General features: G+C 42.2%; 1 protein-coding gene across 8 annotated transcripts in view; it reads left to right on the top strand.

Moving 5' to 3' along the window:
* The first annotated feature begins 3,356 nt into the window (after positions 1-3,356).
* The window catches only part of NAXD (NAD(P)HX dehydratase), an 81,269-nt gene continuing 66,492 nt past the window's right edge, over positions 3,357-18,133 (top strand). For 2 of the 8 annotated variants that reach the window (XM_030201552.1, XM_030201551.1), the window contains exon 1: positions 13,917-14,762. In XM_030201552.1, coding sequence (XP_030057412.1) covers positions 14,252-14,762 — 511 coding nt within the window. In that variant the 5' untranslated portion in view covers positions 13,917-14,251. Of the gene's footprint in view, positions 3,488-3,773; positions 3,924-13,845; positions 13,897-13,916; positions 14,763-18,133 lie in introns of those variants that run through there. The other 6 variants (XM_030201553.1, XM_030201555.1, XM_030201554.1 and 3 more) reach the window with 6 other exon arrangements.

Genomic DNA, 18,133 nt, shown 5'->3' with positions numbered 1-18,133 from the left:
CCCCCCCCCCCCGCCCGAGGTCACCGCCGCCGCCACTCCCCGCTCCCCCCTGCATTGAAATCAGAACTTTACGCAGCCACGGACCCCCTCCCTTCCTTCCTTCTTTGAATTGACGGCTTCCCCACCATCCTCTGCCCCCCCGAGGTAGTCGCTGCCGTCACTCCCCCCTCCACCCGCCCCCCTCTGTCTGCCACGGGCCCTCACAGCGCCTCTCACCTCCGTGTGAAGGCGCTGCACCGGCAACAACAGCTGATCGCCTCTCCGGACGACGAGGGTGGGCCAGGGAGGAAAGGAGGGAAGTCTGGACAGGCGATCAGCTGTTGTTGCCAGTGCAGCGCCTTCACACAGAGGTGAGAGGTGCTGTGAGGGCCCGGCGGGGAAGCTGTCATTTCAAGGAAGGAAGGAAGGGAGGGGGGCCAGGCTGCGTAAAGTTCTGATTTCAATGCAGGGGGGAGGGGGGAGTGGCAGCAGCGACCATGGGCGGGGGATGCAAGGACATCCAATAAGGATGTCCATAAAGGACGTGGGGTTTTTTTACGTCGTTGGCATGCGCAGAGCAGCCAGCATAACGCTTGGCTGCTCTGTGCATGCTCTGCTGGCCGATTATCCAACGGTTTTATGAAGGATTAGAGAATGCAAGTGAGCTGCAACGAGCAGCTCATTTGCATTCCCTTTCCTTGATGCATAGCCGTTCTCTACCGATTCGCTATGGAATTCGGTATGGAACGGCTCTAACAACGACTTTAGTGCATCCCCCCCTAAGTGAACCTATCTACTCCATTATATAAACTGAAGCCAGTAGGTGGAGCTTCCAAGCAGTAGGCAGAGCTTGATGCTGTTTTAGTTCGCCCAGAACAATAGCAAACACTATTTAAAACAATAGCCAAATATTAGAAATAAGGGACTGCCTAGACGTAGTCCATCTGTAAAAAGTCTAACCCTGTTCCAGTTGGGTAGGCAGTACCTTAAAAGATGGAGGACAAAATTTATTTATTTTTTACTTATCTGACAGATTTTTAATTTATTTAAACCTTCCCATATCTAGATATAAATATCATGAAATAAAAATTGAATATCACTAAAACAGTTTAAAATGTTTTGTACCTAGTAGCAAAAACAGTTTTAAACTCTGTATTATGTTCTCGTTTTTCTACATTGTTTTATACAATACAGATGGGCCAAATTTCAGTGAGGATATCCTGTTTCCTGATGGGTTCATCTCAACTGTTGTTGTAATCTGCATTGGGAAGCCTGGTGTTATAAAGATGATGAAATATATTGAAATTAAATGAAAGTAAAATTAAACACTCCTTTCATTAGGGCACATGGAATCACATCTTCATCTGTTTTGTCAAAGTTTACATTTTAGATACAAAAAGGGACTGTTCTGTTTTGAGCATATTTCAAGGACAAGTGGTTTTATAAGTCAAAATAAAAATAAATATTTTGTTTCATGCAGATCTCTTTTGTTTGAAGATAACTAAATGGGCTATAGGCCGCTAATGCAGTCCATTGGTTTTCTTATATTTTGTTCTTGTGATGACTTGTACTGTGCCAAAACTGAACACTCTTATCTCTTGGTTGATAATAAAATGAGCTGATTGTGAACATTATCCACCCTAAAAGGTTGTTTTGTGGCTACACATGAGGAATTGTGATATTGAATAAATAAGTGGATATCTGAGTCCCTAGTCATGCATCCAGAGGTTATATAATCCTTTCAAGATAGTTAATCGTTTAACTTATTAGTGGAACATAATCACATAGGCATGGTATGGTTACATTTTCAATATGGTAATACTAGGGCCCAACTAAGGTTATTTTGAGTTAGTCTTCGCTGGATCAAACTTGCTTTCCTTGTGCCATCACCATCCAGCTGGATAGGCAGTGTCTTAAAAGGTGGAGGATATGTTTTACATTTATATCCCACATTATCCCAATTAAATTCGGGTTCAATGTGGGTTATATTTTGAAAATACAGTGAGACAGAATAATAGAATTCAGTTATATCATGGGAGCAAGTACATTGGTATGTCTGAAACATTTAAAGAGAGGTGAGATTACCATATATACCCAAGTGGGCATTTAAAGGTCATTAATCATAGCCAAAAGTATATACAGTTATTTAAATATTATCACATGCATACACCATAACAGGCATCTATACACACATTGCACAAGTAAACAACAACTTCTACAGAGTACATCCACATTTTAATTTTCTCATTTCCATCTTCCAAAATTACAGACTACAGATGTACAGATCAACAAGACCCAAAGCACTCCAAAACAAGCAAAGTAAAAACAAACAAACAGTTTATACCTAATTGTTCAACCACCCTTAGGCTTCAGCTTTGGGTTTAAATAGCAAAACTGTGTGCATGTAATGAATGGATAAACAAATTAAAACAAAGTTTACAGCAACTGCCCTTAATATGTAATGCCTGGTATCAATAATGAAACAGTGATGAAACATTCATGTAGCAAGCAGTCTGAGTCAACAGATTTATTTTCCATTGAACATAATTAACTTTATATGAACTTGGCAGCTAATAGTGTGTTGAACTGCACAATGTTGGCACATTTAGACTGCTTCTAGACAGAACTTCTGTATGAAGAAAGCCCCTACCTCATTATTCAATACATATCTGTGAAATAGTAGTAATAAAAAGAAAGCAAGTGCATTTTTATAATATACCACTGCATTCCACAAAACAAAAAGGAGCAAGTTCCCATATGCTATCTCTTTCTTTTGATGTAGGCACTGGAAGAAAAAAAAAAAAAGAAAAATGCTCCCCGTTTCAACCAAATATTTTTTTTTCTAAATTCCACTTATAAATAGTAAGTCTGTCTGTTTTGGTGGCTGTTTACTAGGTGAAAACACGAATACAGGGAGTCTCTATAGACAGCCCCTCCAAATGACACAATGATTGAAAATGTAGAAACAAATTATTTCTCTAACCAATGAAAACAATACATCCATATGTTGCACATGCCAGCATGTTTGAAGATAAAATAAGAATGTTACCAACCGTAAAGAACGACAACAAGGATGCAGTTCAGCAGCTCACAGGTTTGCTTGCTTTGTTTTGAGTGTACTAGATGACAGCTGCGAAGGGAAGGGGAAACATAGATTTACCTAATTGGCTTCAACTTCTTGACATCATCCCGTTTCCTGTTGTCTTGACGTTCCTTAGCTCCTCCGAATTCCAGCCGATTGCTGCGAGTGCATTTTCTGCTCTGATCAGCGAGCTCCTAACTTCCCCGTACACACCCACCGGCCCGGTGCTCAGAGGCGAGGAGGGGCTTTGAGAGCCATGTGACCACTCAGTCACAACACACACACAGCTAGTAAAGTTAAGGAGGGGAGGAGGTAGGGTCAGTGTGCATGCAGTTCCTGGTACACCAGCGTGTGAGGCTGCTGGACTTCAGAGCCAGTGCTGAGGTTTGCTGGGCTGAGTAGCTCCGTTTGTTCTTGTTGCCTGAGGTGAGCTATTTGTTTATTTGTAGTCGAGGTGTGCAAGGGACGTGACATAATCAAGTCCCCGTTAACTTTCAGTCTGTGCTGTCCCATTCTCAGTAGTGCTGACTTGTTTTTAGTCTCACCAACAACACCACGGATTTCCCATTTTCACCATCCCCGTGCACACCTCTACTCTGGACGCCTAGTCTAGCTGTGGGCATACAAGTAAGGAGGCGTGCTTATGAATTGTTTAAAACACTTGCGAGTTACTGTAGTCTCGGACTAGTCAGTAATCCTTTTGCTTTGCTAGGTAAGATATCCTGATTGTGTGCAGTTCCCGTGGACCCGTCCCGAGGCAGGCTCCAAAAGCAGAAACACGGTCAGAGAATGTTGTGGGGCACTGTGGCTTGTGTAGTAACTGCATTGGTGTCAGCTTTGGTCTTCTGGCTTCATGGTGAAGGTAAAAAAAAAAAAAAAAGAATTTTTAAACATTTATTATTAATTATCGAAAGCAGTTAGGAATCGCATTTTCAGATTGCTACTATATAAAGGAACTGGGAAGTACAAGTAGTATAATGCATAGCCAGTATTGTACTGTAACATTAATTATTAACTTTAATGAACTATGCTTATTGCTTTAAAACGTGGCTTTGGTGTTGGGACCGGGCAGTTGTCAGTTTATGAATGTAAGCTGAGATGAGCATCAACTCTGCTAAGAAGGAAACTTTACAGGTATTGAGTATTAGGGGAAAAATTGTGACATTATACAGGTACAAATCGCTTAGCACTTTGTGGTCCTGGAAGCAGAAGGAAACCAGCTTCAGTGACTAAAGAAGGGAACCCCCCCCCCCCCCTTCTTGAGGATGGACTCCAGAATGAGGCATTGGAAACCAGTCCTGACTCCATAGGCCCTGATGCAGCTGTATAGGCTCCTGCCACGGAGAAGCTGCAGTATGAGAAACACAGCCTGCACTAAAAATGGCCACTTTTCCCACTGAAAATGAAACAGGACTGTGGCCCCGCTGTCTCTGAAGAAATTGTCTCCAGGGACACACAAGTGCTGCCTCTGGACCCCTTCCCCCTCCGAGACCTTTGCCAAAGCTGGAAATGATCTGTCCGAGGCATAGGAGCCAACTTTTCAAAATTATTGGGGGTGCTAAGCCCAATGGAAATAACCCCTCACTGGACCCCTACAAGCAATTTTCTCAATATTTTCTCAAGCACCCACAGCACCCACAGAGTCGGCTCCAATGGTCCGAGGAGGGGCACGGGGAACTGGCAGCAGTATTGAGCTACCAGTTCCTACAGGTCGCACAGCTCTGGCTAGCTGGCATGGTTAGCTAACTGTAAGCCCAGGACTCCGGTGGTCCGCTGATCCCTGTTTTCTCCTCTGGGTGTGCTATGTCTCTAAAGGCTGCAAAAGCAGTTTGTTTTTACCATTTTTTTTTTAAAGCAGACAAACTCATCCCATTTATTTTGCCTGGAGCTGCAAGGGAGCCCAGGAGAAACATCCAAGCAGGTGCAAGGGCAGCAGAGCAGCGTTCTGTGCTTGACCAGGTCCAGTTCATGGATTTAGGAAGCTGGGAGTTGGCCATTAGGCTCCACCAAGTTGCACTGCAGGGAGCTAGGCCTGGGGACTAGGAGCCTGCCCAGAACAAGCTTAAACTGTGAAATGACTGATCTTAAGCTTTCTATTGAGCACAGCAGGTTCTACTGGCGATGATGTCTCTGAGAAAGATCAGTTTCTTTACCTCCCTCTGCTGGCAGGAAAGCATATAACACCTATTCGTAAGGAACAATACAGCACTGACTATGGAAAGACTAGTTTGAAGGAGGGATGGGGTAGGAGATGGAGAAAAGCTAGATAATAGAAGGGAGGGAAAGATGATTACAGGGAAGGAGAGGGGATGATGGCCAAACAGGTAGAAAGGCGACAGCAAAAACTGTGGCCATTGTAAGGTCCATCACATACGATCTACTCATGTTTTCTTTTAAAACAATTCATCATAATATGTATAAATTATGAGAAGCACCCAGTTGTAATAGTCCTTATTTGTCTACTTGTTTTTGTCTTTACTCCCTTTTTTTCTTGCAATGGGCTCTGCTGGAGGAGTATCTTCTGAGATACATCCTCAGCACCAGAGTACTTTCAGTGGTCTTCCCTCCCTTCATGGACTGAGCACGTTGCTCCTCTTGCACACCCAGACCCAAATGGCCCTCGTGGACAAGGGTTCAAACGCAAATCTATTATGCTGAAGCCCACAAGTCTAGCCATAAGCCAGGCACTGGCCCCAGCCCCAGCCCCATTTGTATTCAGATCTGAAGGTAGGACAACCAGGTTGTCTGTGGCAGAACGGAAAGCTGTGAAACACAGGATCAGAGAGATAGCATTAGATAGCTGCCATGTTCCTCCAGTTTGTAATGTGTGAGAAAAACTGTAAAAAAAAAAAAAAAAGCATACATAAGCTTTTAGCGATATTTTTTGTCCAGGGAAAATATATGAAAATGAGCCTCAAGCTATACTAAAAGTTGCTGATGCTGGAACAGAAGCTTTTTATATTGAGGGCTTTTTAACAGGAGGAGCAATTGAATCAGGAGGGTTTATGAAACAGCATTTTTGTTGTGCAAAAGATATGGTACATAAGGTCCTAGAGTTTGAAGTTCTTATAATTCACTATAGTTCAGAGGTGTAAGACCAAGGGATACCTGTCGACGAGTTTAAAAAAAAGCAGTTTGTAGACGGCTGTCAGTATCAGGAACATCTGCCTTATTCATAACTGTTTAAGGAATGATGATTTTTGAACAAAAATGAACAAAGGCACAATTTGCAAATTTAAAATACAATGACCTCTCAGGCAGGCAGGTGCTCTGTCCATTCCACCTGGCTACACACAGCCTTGTGTCAGTTACACCAGTTACAGCAAACTGAGGGTGAAGTACAAAAGCTTCCTACAAGTCAGTAAACCTGCACAGTGAGTGGCTCGAGCAAGAGAGCCAGCATGTCTGATCAGTCGCATTGTAATGGTGACAAGACGTGCCAAGTGAACTTGGTAGGCGATTTTGTACAGTTAAGGTTGAACATCCTTTAAACTTCTGTCAAAACCATGGCCATGCAAATGTATAGTTGGACTTGGTTCTGTGGTGTATTTTTCAATCTACAGTCATATGTATTAAATTAGTAATATTATTAATAGTAAGAGGGAGCTTCAAGTGTGGATCTGGTTTAAGATTTGTGTGTCTTTTAAATCCAAATGCTCCTGGAACATAGTGTCTTGTTTTGTTGCTACTTTTTGTTTATTCTTGACTTCTTCGCCATTTTCTGGTTTTCTTCCTAATGTGGGCTTGATACAGCACATATTAGATAAGTGCACACTCCGCTTATCTGTGATGGAAACTTACAATCCCAAATTTTTCTCATTCATTGTAATATAAATTTACTTCAGTTTGGCACACCAGTGATAAGCGTGCACTTGGGCTCTTTCAATAACATCACTTCACTTAGTTGCACCCTCCCTCTTTCACTCCCAGTCCTGTGAGGTTCTAGTGCCATGCATCACAATGCTGTGAACCAATGAAGGGGAGAGGAGCAGGACTGCCCCTCCGACCTCATTGGCTCACAGCTTCATGTTGTACACCTGCTGTGCTACGCAGTATTTGTACATCATGAAGCTGGGGGTGGTCCTGCCTCTCTCCTCTATCTCCCTCCGGCATTGTGATGTGTAACTGCATGGGTCACAAAGTGGAGAATGAAGGAGGGGAGGGTGTGCATCTTATTTAGGACATTTCAGTTTGCTTTCTCATCACCTGCAAAGCATAGGAAATAGCTGTATCAGTACACATGTGTAAGGCTGCCTGTGGATTTCCCAGCTGGAGTGACGGCTGAGGAGTTTGATCGCTAAGTCGCAGTTGATATGACCTGCAGACTTCTGATGATATAAACGACACTGAGATTTGCTCAGAGCTGTAGTTTGAGGTTGAGGATGCTGGAGACTCCAGTCTGCAGGTGAAGTAAGACCCACTGTGACATTTTCTGCTGCATTACACAGCTTGAACATCGTGAGAGCATTATCTAGAGGGTAATGGGTGCCAGATTTACAAACATTATTATGACCAGCCGGACTTTGTCTACAATATACAGACAAAACACCTGTACAGATTTTCCTCCCATTTAACAGATACTAGTTGTGCTTGACAAGTTTTATTTCTTTTTTAGAAAATTGTCTATGCCTTACAATATTTAGCAGTAAGGAAAATTGTTTACTTTCCAATAACAATAATAAGGTGCGCTACACTGGATTTGTGTGGTTACTGAAATAATGCTTTGAATATAATCACTTTGGTTATATGCAAGTGAAACTTTGGTCCGGAGTCCTTGCTCTTAACCAGAGTGCACTACATATGTTGTTGAAATATTTGTTTTGAAATATTTGTTTTTCTTTATTGTATGTCATCATTTTTAATAGTTTGTATCTTCAGCATTTTTCTGTGTAAGCATATATTATAATATGTAAATTGTATAACTAAAAAATAACATAAAAACAAAACAATGTGCTCCTCCAACTACATTGGCTTCTGTGGCAGGTATTCATGCCTATTCATCACTTCTACAATGTTGAGCTTGTCACCAAGTTTTATCCCCACCTTTTCACGGCATATCTGCTGCTCCTGCTCTTCGGTCAAGTTCATATTGACTTCAAGTGCATCCCTTGGGTGACCCATCATTTGAGAGACAGGCCAACACAATTTTTTTTTTAACTCCAAGGATCTCTGTTCTAGTCCATCAGTTTTAGCATTCTACAGGGCATCCTAGAAAACAAAATTAATATTAAATTCAGATAGCAAAAGTACAATAGAAATATGTCCTAGTGTAAACATTGCTGGATTTCTAGTTAACTACAATAAAGTGGTATGGTAGCTGTGGTTAGTCCACTTTTAAATATAATAAAAAGAAATAAATCAAAACATAGAAAAGAAAATAAGATGATACCTTTTTTATTGGACTAATAATACATTTTTTGACTAGCTTTCGAAGGTAACCCTTCTTCAGATCAGAAATAGGCAAATGTTGACAAATATCAGAATGTATAAAAGTGTAATACAAAAGCATTCCAATGACAGTCTCACAGGAAGAGGGAGGGGTAGGTTAGGTGAGAGACAGTGAGAGATGGATGGCTGATAGAGAGTGACAAAGCAGTAGAATTTTGTGGTTTATAGTGGAATAGAAAGCCCAGATCTTTAAGTCCTGTCTGGTGATGTTATAATATTTAATAATTTTGACTTCAAAGCTCTTACGTTCCTGGATTGTCATACATTTTCCTTTTAGCATTCTTACCATAAGATCATTGATATAGTGTTCTGGTTTTGTAAAGTTCTGTCCCACAGAGGTGGCATCCTGGTTGACATTGGAATGTTTAATATTCTGTCTATGTAAATTGAACCTCGTCTTTAGCATCTGGCTTGTTTCTCCAATATAGCACCCTTCTTCACACCTCTTGCATTGAATGATAATATACCACATTTGAGGATGAGCATGTAAAGGATCCCCATGGGATGCGAAGAAGGGTGCTATATTGGAGAAACAAGCCAGGTGCTAAAGACGAGACTTATTTTACATAGATACAATATTAAACATTCCAATGTCAACCAGGATGCCACCTCTGTGGGACAGCACTTTACAAAACCAGAACACTGCATCAATGATCTTTATGGTAAAAATACCAAAGGATATTTTAAGACAATCCAGGAACGTTAAGACCTGTTGAAGTCAAAATGATTAAATATTCTGACACCCACCAGACAGGACTTAAGATCTGGTCTTTCTTATCCCACTATAAACCATAAAATTCTACAGCTGTTATCAGCCATCTATCTCTCCCTGACTCTTATCCACCTCACTCTCCCTGTTTCTCACCTAACCTACCCTTCCTTAGGACACACTTAACTGGTAGGGTTTTCAGGATACCCTTTATGAATCTGTATGAGAAATGTGCATGTAGATTTCATGCATATCCATTGTGGATATCCTGAAAACCTGACTGGCTGGATGTATCCTGAGGACTGGGTTGAGAACCACTGTTCTAAATGTTTGGCTTATGTATTTAAGCCAGCTATTATAACTTGTTTATATAAAGGCTGCAAAGCACTTCAACATGTTTATTATATTTTGACAATTGTTGAAGACATGTTGCGTGAAAAGACTCTTCAGCTAAATGAAGTGCTTCCGTGGTTCTTTCCCGTTTCTATTAGTTTACATTCGGTTTTGTGTTTACTTTATGAACATGCTTGTGGATGAAGTGTTATAATGGGTTCCATGGCCTGTTTGCACAGATAGGGAAACTCTACCTTGAAATCTCGCATAGCCTCACTTAACAACAGGAGTGGATTGACAGTGATCTCCGCCCCTGGTAAATAAGGGTCATACCCCCCCTCCGATCCCACATCTCTTCCTCCATCCCCGGGATCCAACATCTGTCCCCTCCCTCCTCTCCAGATCCACCATCTTTCTTCTCCCGCCCTCTCTCCACCATGCAAAATCTCTTCCTGTCATTCATTCTTATGCCCCCTCCATCTATAGCTGTACCATATCTGCCACTCCTCCACAACCAGATTCAGCATCTCTGCCTCCCTTCCCTAGGTCCACCATCTCTCTTGCTCCCGAGGCCAACATCTTCCCTTCTCTGTCCCCAGGTTCAGCTCTCTCCCCCCCCCCCCCCCCCTCCTTATCCACATTTACCTCAAAAGTTCCTTTCTCCATACAGGGCTCCGGCATAGGTTGTCTGCTGTGGCCCACCCTTGCGGAAGCAGGAAGTTACATCAGGAAGGGGCAGGCTCATCTTGCTATAGCATTGCATCATGTCATATGCAGTTGGAAAGATAACTCAAATCTGAATGTCATTGAATGATGGAGTAATTAAACAATATTAATCTACTTTGGCTCTTAAACAACACAACATCCAGTCCTCAAAGATTTGGGCATCTCTGGACTCCCCCTGTTTTTGTCTTGGGTGTCATAGTGAATAGGTTCTCTCACTCTTATTTTGTGTGAAACCTTGCACATACCTCACTTTTTTTATGCAGTAATTCAGCTTATGCTTTCTAACTGCTGGAAGCCACTTTGGTTCTGTAACTTGTTTATAAAAACGAAAGAATTTAATACAATTTATACAAAAAAAAGTGGTGGGCTGCGGCAGAGCAAAAGTTCCGGTCAACAGCAGAGAGCCTAGGCCGGGATCCTGTACGGAGAAAGGAAATTTTGAGGTAAATGGGGGGTTCAGAGACAGGGGCGATGTGGAGAAGGTGAGAAAGGAGGGTAGCAGACCTGGGAACAGAGAGGAGAGAGATGTCGGTAATGGGGGGGGGGGGGGGGGGGGAGGAGGTACTGGGCCCTTGGGCACTGCCTGGTTGCCTGAATGATCAGTCCACCCCTGCTTAATAGTGTTGTCAAAGTTCATCAGCTGGTACTCTCATATAAGTAAACAAAGTCAAAATCCATATCTTGTGTTCTCCACAGTTCTAATGAAATAGGTCATTTCGTGTAGTGGAATTTCCCAGGTCTCTGGTGGAGAGGATGGAGGTGAAGCAAAGTTGGCATTGTTTCCTCAGTCTGGTGACCTTCCACTGACACCTTTAGCACTTCTTACTGACAGTTCATCTCGATATTGTATACTATAAGAAACAACTTGCCACAGGGATCCTGCCTATCACCAATCCTATTCAATATCCTGATGTCCACCATGGGTTTCTATATGGAGAGGAATGGAATTAACTGCTGCTCCTATGCAGATGATATAATATTGTATTTCCCTTTCATAAAGACAAAAATTATGTTAACACACTGGGCAGCCATGGTGTGACGCTGAATTATGACAAAACAAAAGATTTTGGTAATCACAGCACATAACATGGATGTTACATCAGAGGGCGGGACACAGTGAGGGAAGGCCGGCCGACGAAGCAATTTTTCTTCTTTTACTCTCAGATGTGAGGCACCGCACCGCTGCTTCATAGATTTTTTTTAAAATGCTGGGTCAGATGCCAGTCGGGTTGGGAGGCAGAAGGGTTGTCTGGTGGCATGGAGTATGCAGAGGGACCCTGTAGGCTAGCTCGGGGGAGGGAGGGAGGAGAGCCGGCTCCAGCACAACGTCGGACATACAAAAAAGGTGCCAGTACGCCGTACCGGCGCGTACCGGCACAAAAAAAGCACTGTCCCCATGTACTCAAAACAAAGCAAGCAAACCTATGAGCTGCTGCATCTACGTTGTTCTTTATTGTTGGTAGCATTTTTATTTAATCTCTCTTATATTTTCAAACATGCCAGCTTGTACAGCATACGGATGCACACAGAGAAAGCATAAAAATGGGATAACTTTTCATAGGTAGTGAAGTAATTTGTTATAAATCTTAATCAGTGGTCAGTTGGAGGGGCTGGTTACAGGGACACCCTAACACGTGTTATATTGGTGCACAGATTTTTTTTCTCCTGGTAATGGACCACTAAAACATCATGTTATGAGAATCAGGTGCTTAACATTCAGAGTTTTTATTTATTTATTTATGACATTCATATCCCACATTTAACATGTTAGGTTGAAACCTGGGAGTATTTGAAAGCTTATTTTTACCTGTGCCTAGATGGTTTGTGCGAACTTGCTCCTTCTGTTTTGAAGAATGCAGTGGTATATTATAAAAATGCACTTAATATTGTTTATTACTATTATTTACTACTGGTTGATAAACAGCAGAAGTTAACCAAGTCAACTTAATGCATTGTAATATAATTTTTAATAGCACTTTTCTCAGTCATTACCCAAATACAAATAAAATTATAATGTTAATTATATGACCGCATATGCCTTTTATGGTAGCTTATGTTAATTAAAGTCGTATCAGAAAAATATTTGCAAGTGCGATTTTATTATGCAGGCAAACAATACACACTACCAGAATACAAAATAGCAAGCAGCACAGTATTAATCGCCAAGTTTATATAAAGTTGATTATTTTCAGTGGAAAATAAATCTGTTGGCTGCCTGCTATGTGAATATTCCATCACTGTTTAATTATTGCTACCACGTATTACATATTTAAGGCATGTGCATTAAACATAGATTGTTTACAGTTATCTAGACCTTACATGCACATGGTATTGCTTATTAAACCCGAAGGCAAAACCAGAGTGTGGTTAAATAATTTGGTATAAACTTTGTTGTTTATGACTTGACTTATTATGAAATGCTATGAAATGCTTTGAATCCTATTGATCTGTACCTGTGTTATTTTGGCGGGTGGAAACAGTCAGGTGGGCTTATAGGGAGTGAGGGGAAGGGTTCTTGGGGTAAAACTTTTTATTGTGCCATGTTGGATGGTTTACTGTTTTTTTTTCTTGTTCTATATGAAGCTTATCAACCAACATGTTTTGCTTAAAAATAAGTTTTGGACGCTACTGAATTCTATTATTCTGTCTCAGTGTATTTCCAGTTTTGGGACAGTATGAGCCATCACAAGAACAAAACGTAAGAAAACGAATAGGCTTATAGCCAGCCCATTTAGTTATGTTTCCACAAATGAGAGATCTGTTTGACAGAAAATATTTTTATTTTTTTGACTTATAAACCACTTGTCCCTGAAACATGCTCAAACAGAATAATTCATTTGTGTATCTAAAAGGTAAAGTTCTACAAAACAGATGAATATGTGATTCCATGTGCCCCAATGAGAGTTTAATTCTACTTCTACTGAATTTCAATATATTCTATCATCTTTATAACACCATGCTTCCCAAGGCAGATTCCAACAACATTTTAAGATGAACCCATCATGAAACAGGATATCTTCGCTGAAATTTGGCCATCTGTATTGTATACAGTGTATTTATTTAGTTTTTAGTGTAGAAAAATGAGCACAAAATACAGTGTTTAAAATTGCTGTTTCTACCAGTTATAATAATTTTTAAGCTGTTTTAGTGATATTCAATTGTTATTTCATGATATTTATATGTACATATGGGAAACTTATAAATTAAAAAGCTGTCCAATAAGTAAAAAAAAAAAAAAAAGACAAACTTTTGTCCTGCACCTTTTAAGGCACTGCCTATCCAATTGAAACAGCTTTAGAGTTGTTACAGATGGACCAAGGAATAAGAACAAAGGACAATGTGGATGCAGCAGCTGATAGGTTTGCTTGCTTTGAGTAAACTGGAATGACGGCTGCGCTGGGAAGAGGAATCTGATTGTCCTAATTGGCTTCCTTGCTCACAATGGACTAGATAGGTTTACTTCCACTGCTGTCTATTTAAACCACCTTTCTTCCCTTCTTCAGCTTCCCAATCTCCTCTCGCAGGCTGCTGACGCAATTTCTTGTTTCCGGTTGGGCGGAACGCTCCTGCGGGAGAGACGCCGCGTCAGAGGGGGCGGGGTGATCGAAGGCGTTTGAAGGTAGGATGGGGGAGAAGTTGGGGTGGACTGAGGAGGGGGATTGTGCTGGTGGATCGCGGACGAGGAGCAGAGGGGAGCTATGCTGGGCCAGGGCGTGCAGAATCGATGGCAGACTACGGGGGAGGGGACCTTAGTTCCCGAATGCATGTGATCAGGGATGATCGGCGTGTGAGTGTGAGCCTGAGGGCAGTCAAATGCGTGCGACTTGATATCTCTGTGGCTATGTAATTGCCCCCTCCCTTTATCAATTTGTTTTTCCTTTTGTGCGTTTGCTTTCTTGTGGAATCTTTATTCGTTTCACCGTGGCCCCGAGAGCGGGACCCTGCTGCAGCTGCCACCGGTGCTCCGGAGGATCATGTTCCCCAACACTCGGGGCTTCCTGTGGTCGGACCTGGAGACCCGCGCGCTGCTTGACATTTGGGGGGAAGCGGACGTGCAGTCGGCGCTGGACGGCAACTTCCGCAACAGCCATGTGTACCGCGATGTGGCCTGCCGTCTGGCCGACCTGGGCTTCGATCGCACGCCGGAGCAGTGCCGTATCCGCATCAAGGGCCTGAAGCGCCAGTATTTCCAGGCGCGCGACGGCCTGAAGAAGAATGGCCACGTGCGCAAGATCTGCAAGTACTACGACGAGATGGACCGTATCCTGAGCTGCCGCCCGGTTCCGGCTGCTGCCGAGCAGCCTGATGAGAGCCTGCTGGAGGATGGCGACGATGACGGGAACGGTAGTGGAGGAGTTGCTGGAGGCGGTGTGGAATCTTCCCAGGAAAACTTCACTGAGGATTCGGGCGAGTGCTCTTCCTACGCCGAGCGTGCCATTAAAGTGGAGTGCCCACCCTTCGCCATCCCGGTGCCACCAGGTGAAGGTGAGTGAAGTGAACCTTTCCCTATGCATTTAAGCTGCGCATGTCATGAGTGTGTTCATACCTCCTCCAACTGTGCTGTCTTTACAAATCTAGTACTGTGCCTGTCATTGAGAGGGGTTGTTTGCCTCATATCAAGGTCAGGATAGGGTTTGTTTGTTCTTTCTAGTCACCTGCTCACAACTTTTGCTGGTTCTTATCAGATCCTGCACGGTAAAACAGCAGTATTGCGGGGCGCGCAGAGGTGCCCTAGGGTAGTGTTTTGCTTAGCACGCTAAGCCTATGCTGGAAAATCTATTTTTTTCCAGCATAAGAAGCGTGCCTCCACAAATTGGCCAGGACTCCCGGTGGTAATGGCCATGTGCTAATGGGGAAGTTAGTGTGTGCTAGAATCAACTGAAGTACAATCATTGTCCTGGTGCAGATCGACTAACAAACTATATCAAAAATTACCAAATGGATCTGCTGTCAAAAATGACTAAAGAAACCTTATAACATAACAGCGGAAAAGGCCTCAAAAGAGCTTCCAGGTCTTGAATTGATCTGTTGAAGCTATATCGGGTCTATAGACCCTACTTTCATCATTAGCCTGAAAAACTGCTCGTGCTGATAAATGGTGATATTTATATTTTCAGAGACATTTTATTATTTTATTTGCGCTATATCTACTGTGTTCTATCTTAGATTCATTAAATGAACACCTCACTTATCTTTTTAGTGGGTGCTTCCTGGATAGCGTGTTGCAGCTGAATTCCTCTTTCTCAAACAAATGATGAGAGAGCGTAGACACACTTAGCTGACATTTCCTCTAAAGTGTGCGACCGAGGCCCTGAAGCAGCCTTGCAAAACGCTGGCCACCGTCGGCCCGGCACATTTGTTTGAGAGAGAGGAATTCAGCTGCAACACGCTATCCGGGAAGCACCCACTATAAAGATAAGTGAGGTGTTAATTTAATGAATCTAAGATAGAACACAGTAGATATAGAGCAAATAAAATAATAAAATGTCTCTGAAAATATAAATATCACCGTTTATCAGCACGAGCGGTTTTTCAGGCTAATGATGAAAGTAGGGTCTATAGACCCGATATAGCTTCAACAGATTAATTCAAGACCTGGAAGCTCTTTGAGGCCTTTTCTGCTGTTATGTTATAAGGTTTCTTTAGTCATTTTTGACAGCAGATCCATTTGGTATTTTTTGAAATTAGTGTGTGACCATTACAAAAGAACCCCACTCAAATATAATTATTTCAGACCATACACCAGTGACTCTTTCTCTAAAAGGGTAAAAAAAAAACCCCAAAAAACTAGACTGTGGTGTATGAATAGATTATTACTGAATAATCCAGAATTCATAATTCCACTACTTCAAAAAAAATTAGCAAGGATCCTACTTCCAACAGTGGCCAATTCATGTCAAGTACCGGACAGTCTTTTTTTTTTTTTAATTATTCATTTATTCAAAAAATTTACAAGAAACCTCTTGCTTAGAAAGTCTCTATAAACATAATAAGCTTTAACAAGGAAAATGATACAATAAAAATAAAATAATTCACTTTCAGAGAATAGAGACTCAAGTCCATAAACCTAGAAATCCAATATGTAGGAAATCAACTGGAGAAATAAACAAAGGAAATAAACATCAGATATCACACATTCACTAAGTGGAGATGCCTTATTCTTATCGCTTTTCCTTATTTGCCGAGGCTATGAGTGCAGACACATGAGCTGGTTCCATAAATACATATTTCTTCCCCCCCAAGTCTTATTATACACTTGCAGGGTTATCTTAGAAAAAAGGTACCCCCCAGGTGCAGGACTTCCGGCTTGAGGAGTAGGAATTGTTTCCTCCGCCGTCTAGTCTCCTTAGAGACATCAGGGAACAAAAGGATTTTAAAGCCTAAAAAGGACTTTTCTTTATTATGAAAGAACAGGCGGAAGATCCAATTCTTATCTGGTAATAGTGCTACGGTCGCTACCAGAGTGGCTGCCGTTGCAAGTTCAGAGTCAGTAGTTTCAAGCAAAAGAGAAATGTCTGTCGACTTTTCAATTGTCTGGTTCAATTTTTTCCCAGGAACATAATAAGCCAAGGTAAAAGGTGGGATACTTTGTTCAGGTATGTTCAAAATTTCACGCATGTAGCGCTTTAACATCTCAAGAGGAGCTACATTATGTATTCTAGAAAAATTAACAAATCTCAAATTATGGATTTTAGTGTAATTATCAAACATTTCGGATCTCGTCCTGAGACTGGTCAAATCTTTTATCATTGATTGAGTTGTTTCAAAGTTCAAAACGTTTTGATCGAATTTCTCCTCCAATTTTCCAATTTTTTCGTCTAAAACTTTGAGCTCCTCTCCTTTTTTTTGTACATCAGTTTCCAAAGATTTTATTTTAGGTAATATCTCATTGCTTTGATTCAGAAAAAGCTGTCCCAAATTAGATACCAAGTCCCATAACGTTTCTAAAGTTACTTCTTTTGGTTTTTCTACTAACAGTTTAGGTAATTCTAACCTTATGGTAGCCTGTTCAGGAGTCACACTCTGTTCCTCGGCTCCTCTCCCCACACTCCGCGGCGTCTCCATGGGCAAATTGCCCTCCATTCCTTGCTCCGCTGTTATCCGAGCTTCCTCTCGACGCTCTTCTGGGCCCTCTATACCTTCCGGGGTAGACCCTGCCGATCCAAGGAGGAAGGAGCTCGCGCCAATCGGCTGGGGAGGTGGTGAGCGCATGGCGGGGCTTAGTGTAACATCAAGGCCAACGGAAGCCGAGTTCTCCAGATCGTCGGGGTTCCTAGCTGGCAGCATTCCGCTCTCCGAAGCAGCTCCCGACGGTCTCACAAACCTATCCATAGGACCCGGCAATGAAGGAGGCAACGGGGAGGCTCTAGCCGTCACTCTACCTCGGCGTTTCTTTCAACGGTAAGAGTGAGACTCGCCGTGTCTTAGTGAGGTGCGGCCATCTTGGATTTCTCGAGGGACCATGATCAGTACCGGACGGTCTTAAATGGTAGTAGCAAGATTTGTGCTACTGATCCCAGAGACAAGCAGGTAGCTTTCCTCATGTCCATATGGACTTTTCCTCCACAGGAACCGCTGGTACTACATCTTCAAGTACGTTATTTTTCAGACTTTTTTTCTATGCTGTTCTGCAGTGCATCAAAATCTGAAGGGGGCGTATTAAGAGCAGGATTTGGGCGTTCCTAAGACTTGGACAGTTTTCAACCATAATGGAACAAAACCAAACCATCCAGGACTAAAACTAATTTTGAGTTAGTCCTGTTTTTAGAATGAATAAGGCACAAAAAGGTGCCCTAAATGACCACATGGCCAGCCTCTATGACAGCCTCAGATGTTAGATCTATTAGAACAGCATG

This window comes from Microcaecilia unicolor, chromosome 4 (genome assembly GCF_901765095.1).
Source record: "Microcaecilia unicolor chromosome 4, aMicUni1.1, whole genome shotgun sequence".
NCBI classification, from domain to species: domain Eukaryota; kingdom Metazoa; phylum Chordata; class Amphibia; order Gymnophiona; family Siphonopidae; genus Microcaecilia; species Microcaecilia unicolor.
Note: the sequence above shows the minus strand (reverse complement) of the source record. Positions and strands in the feature narration are given on the sequence as shown.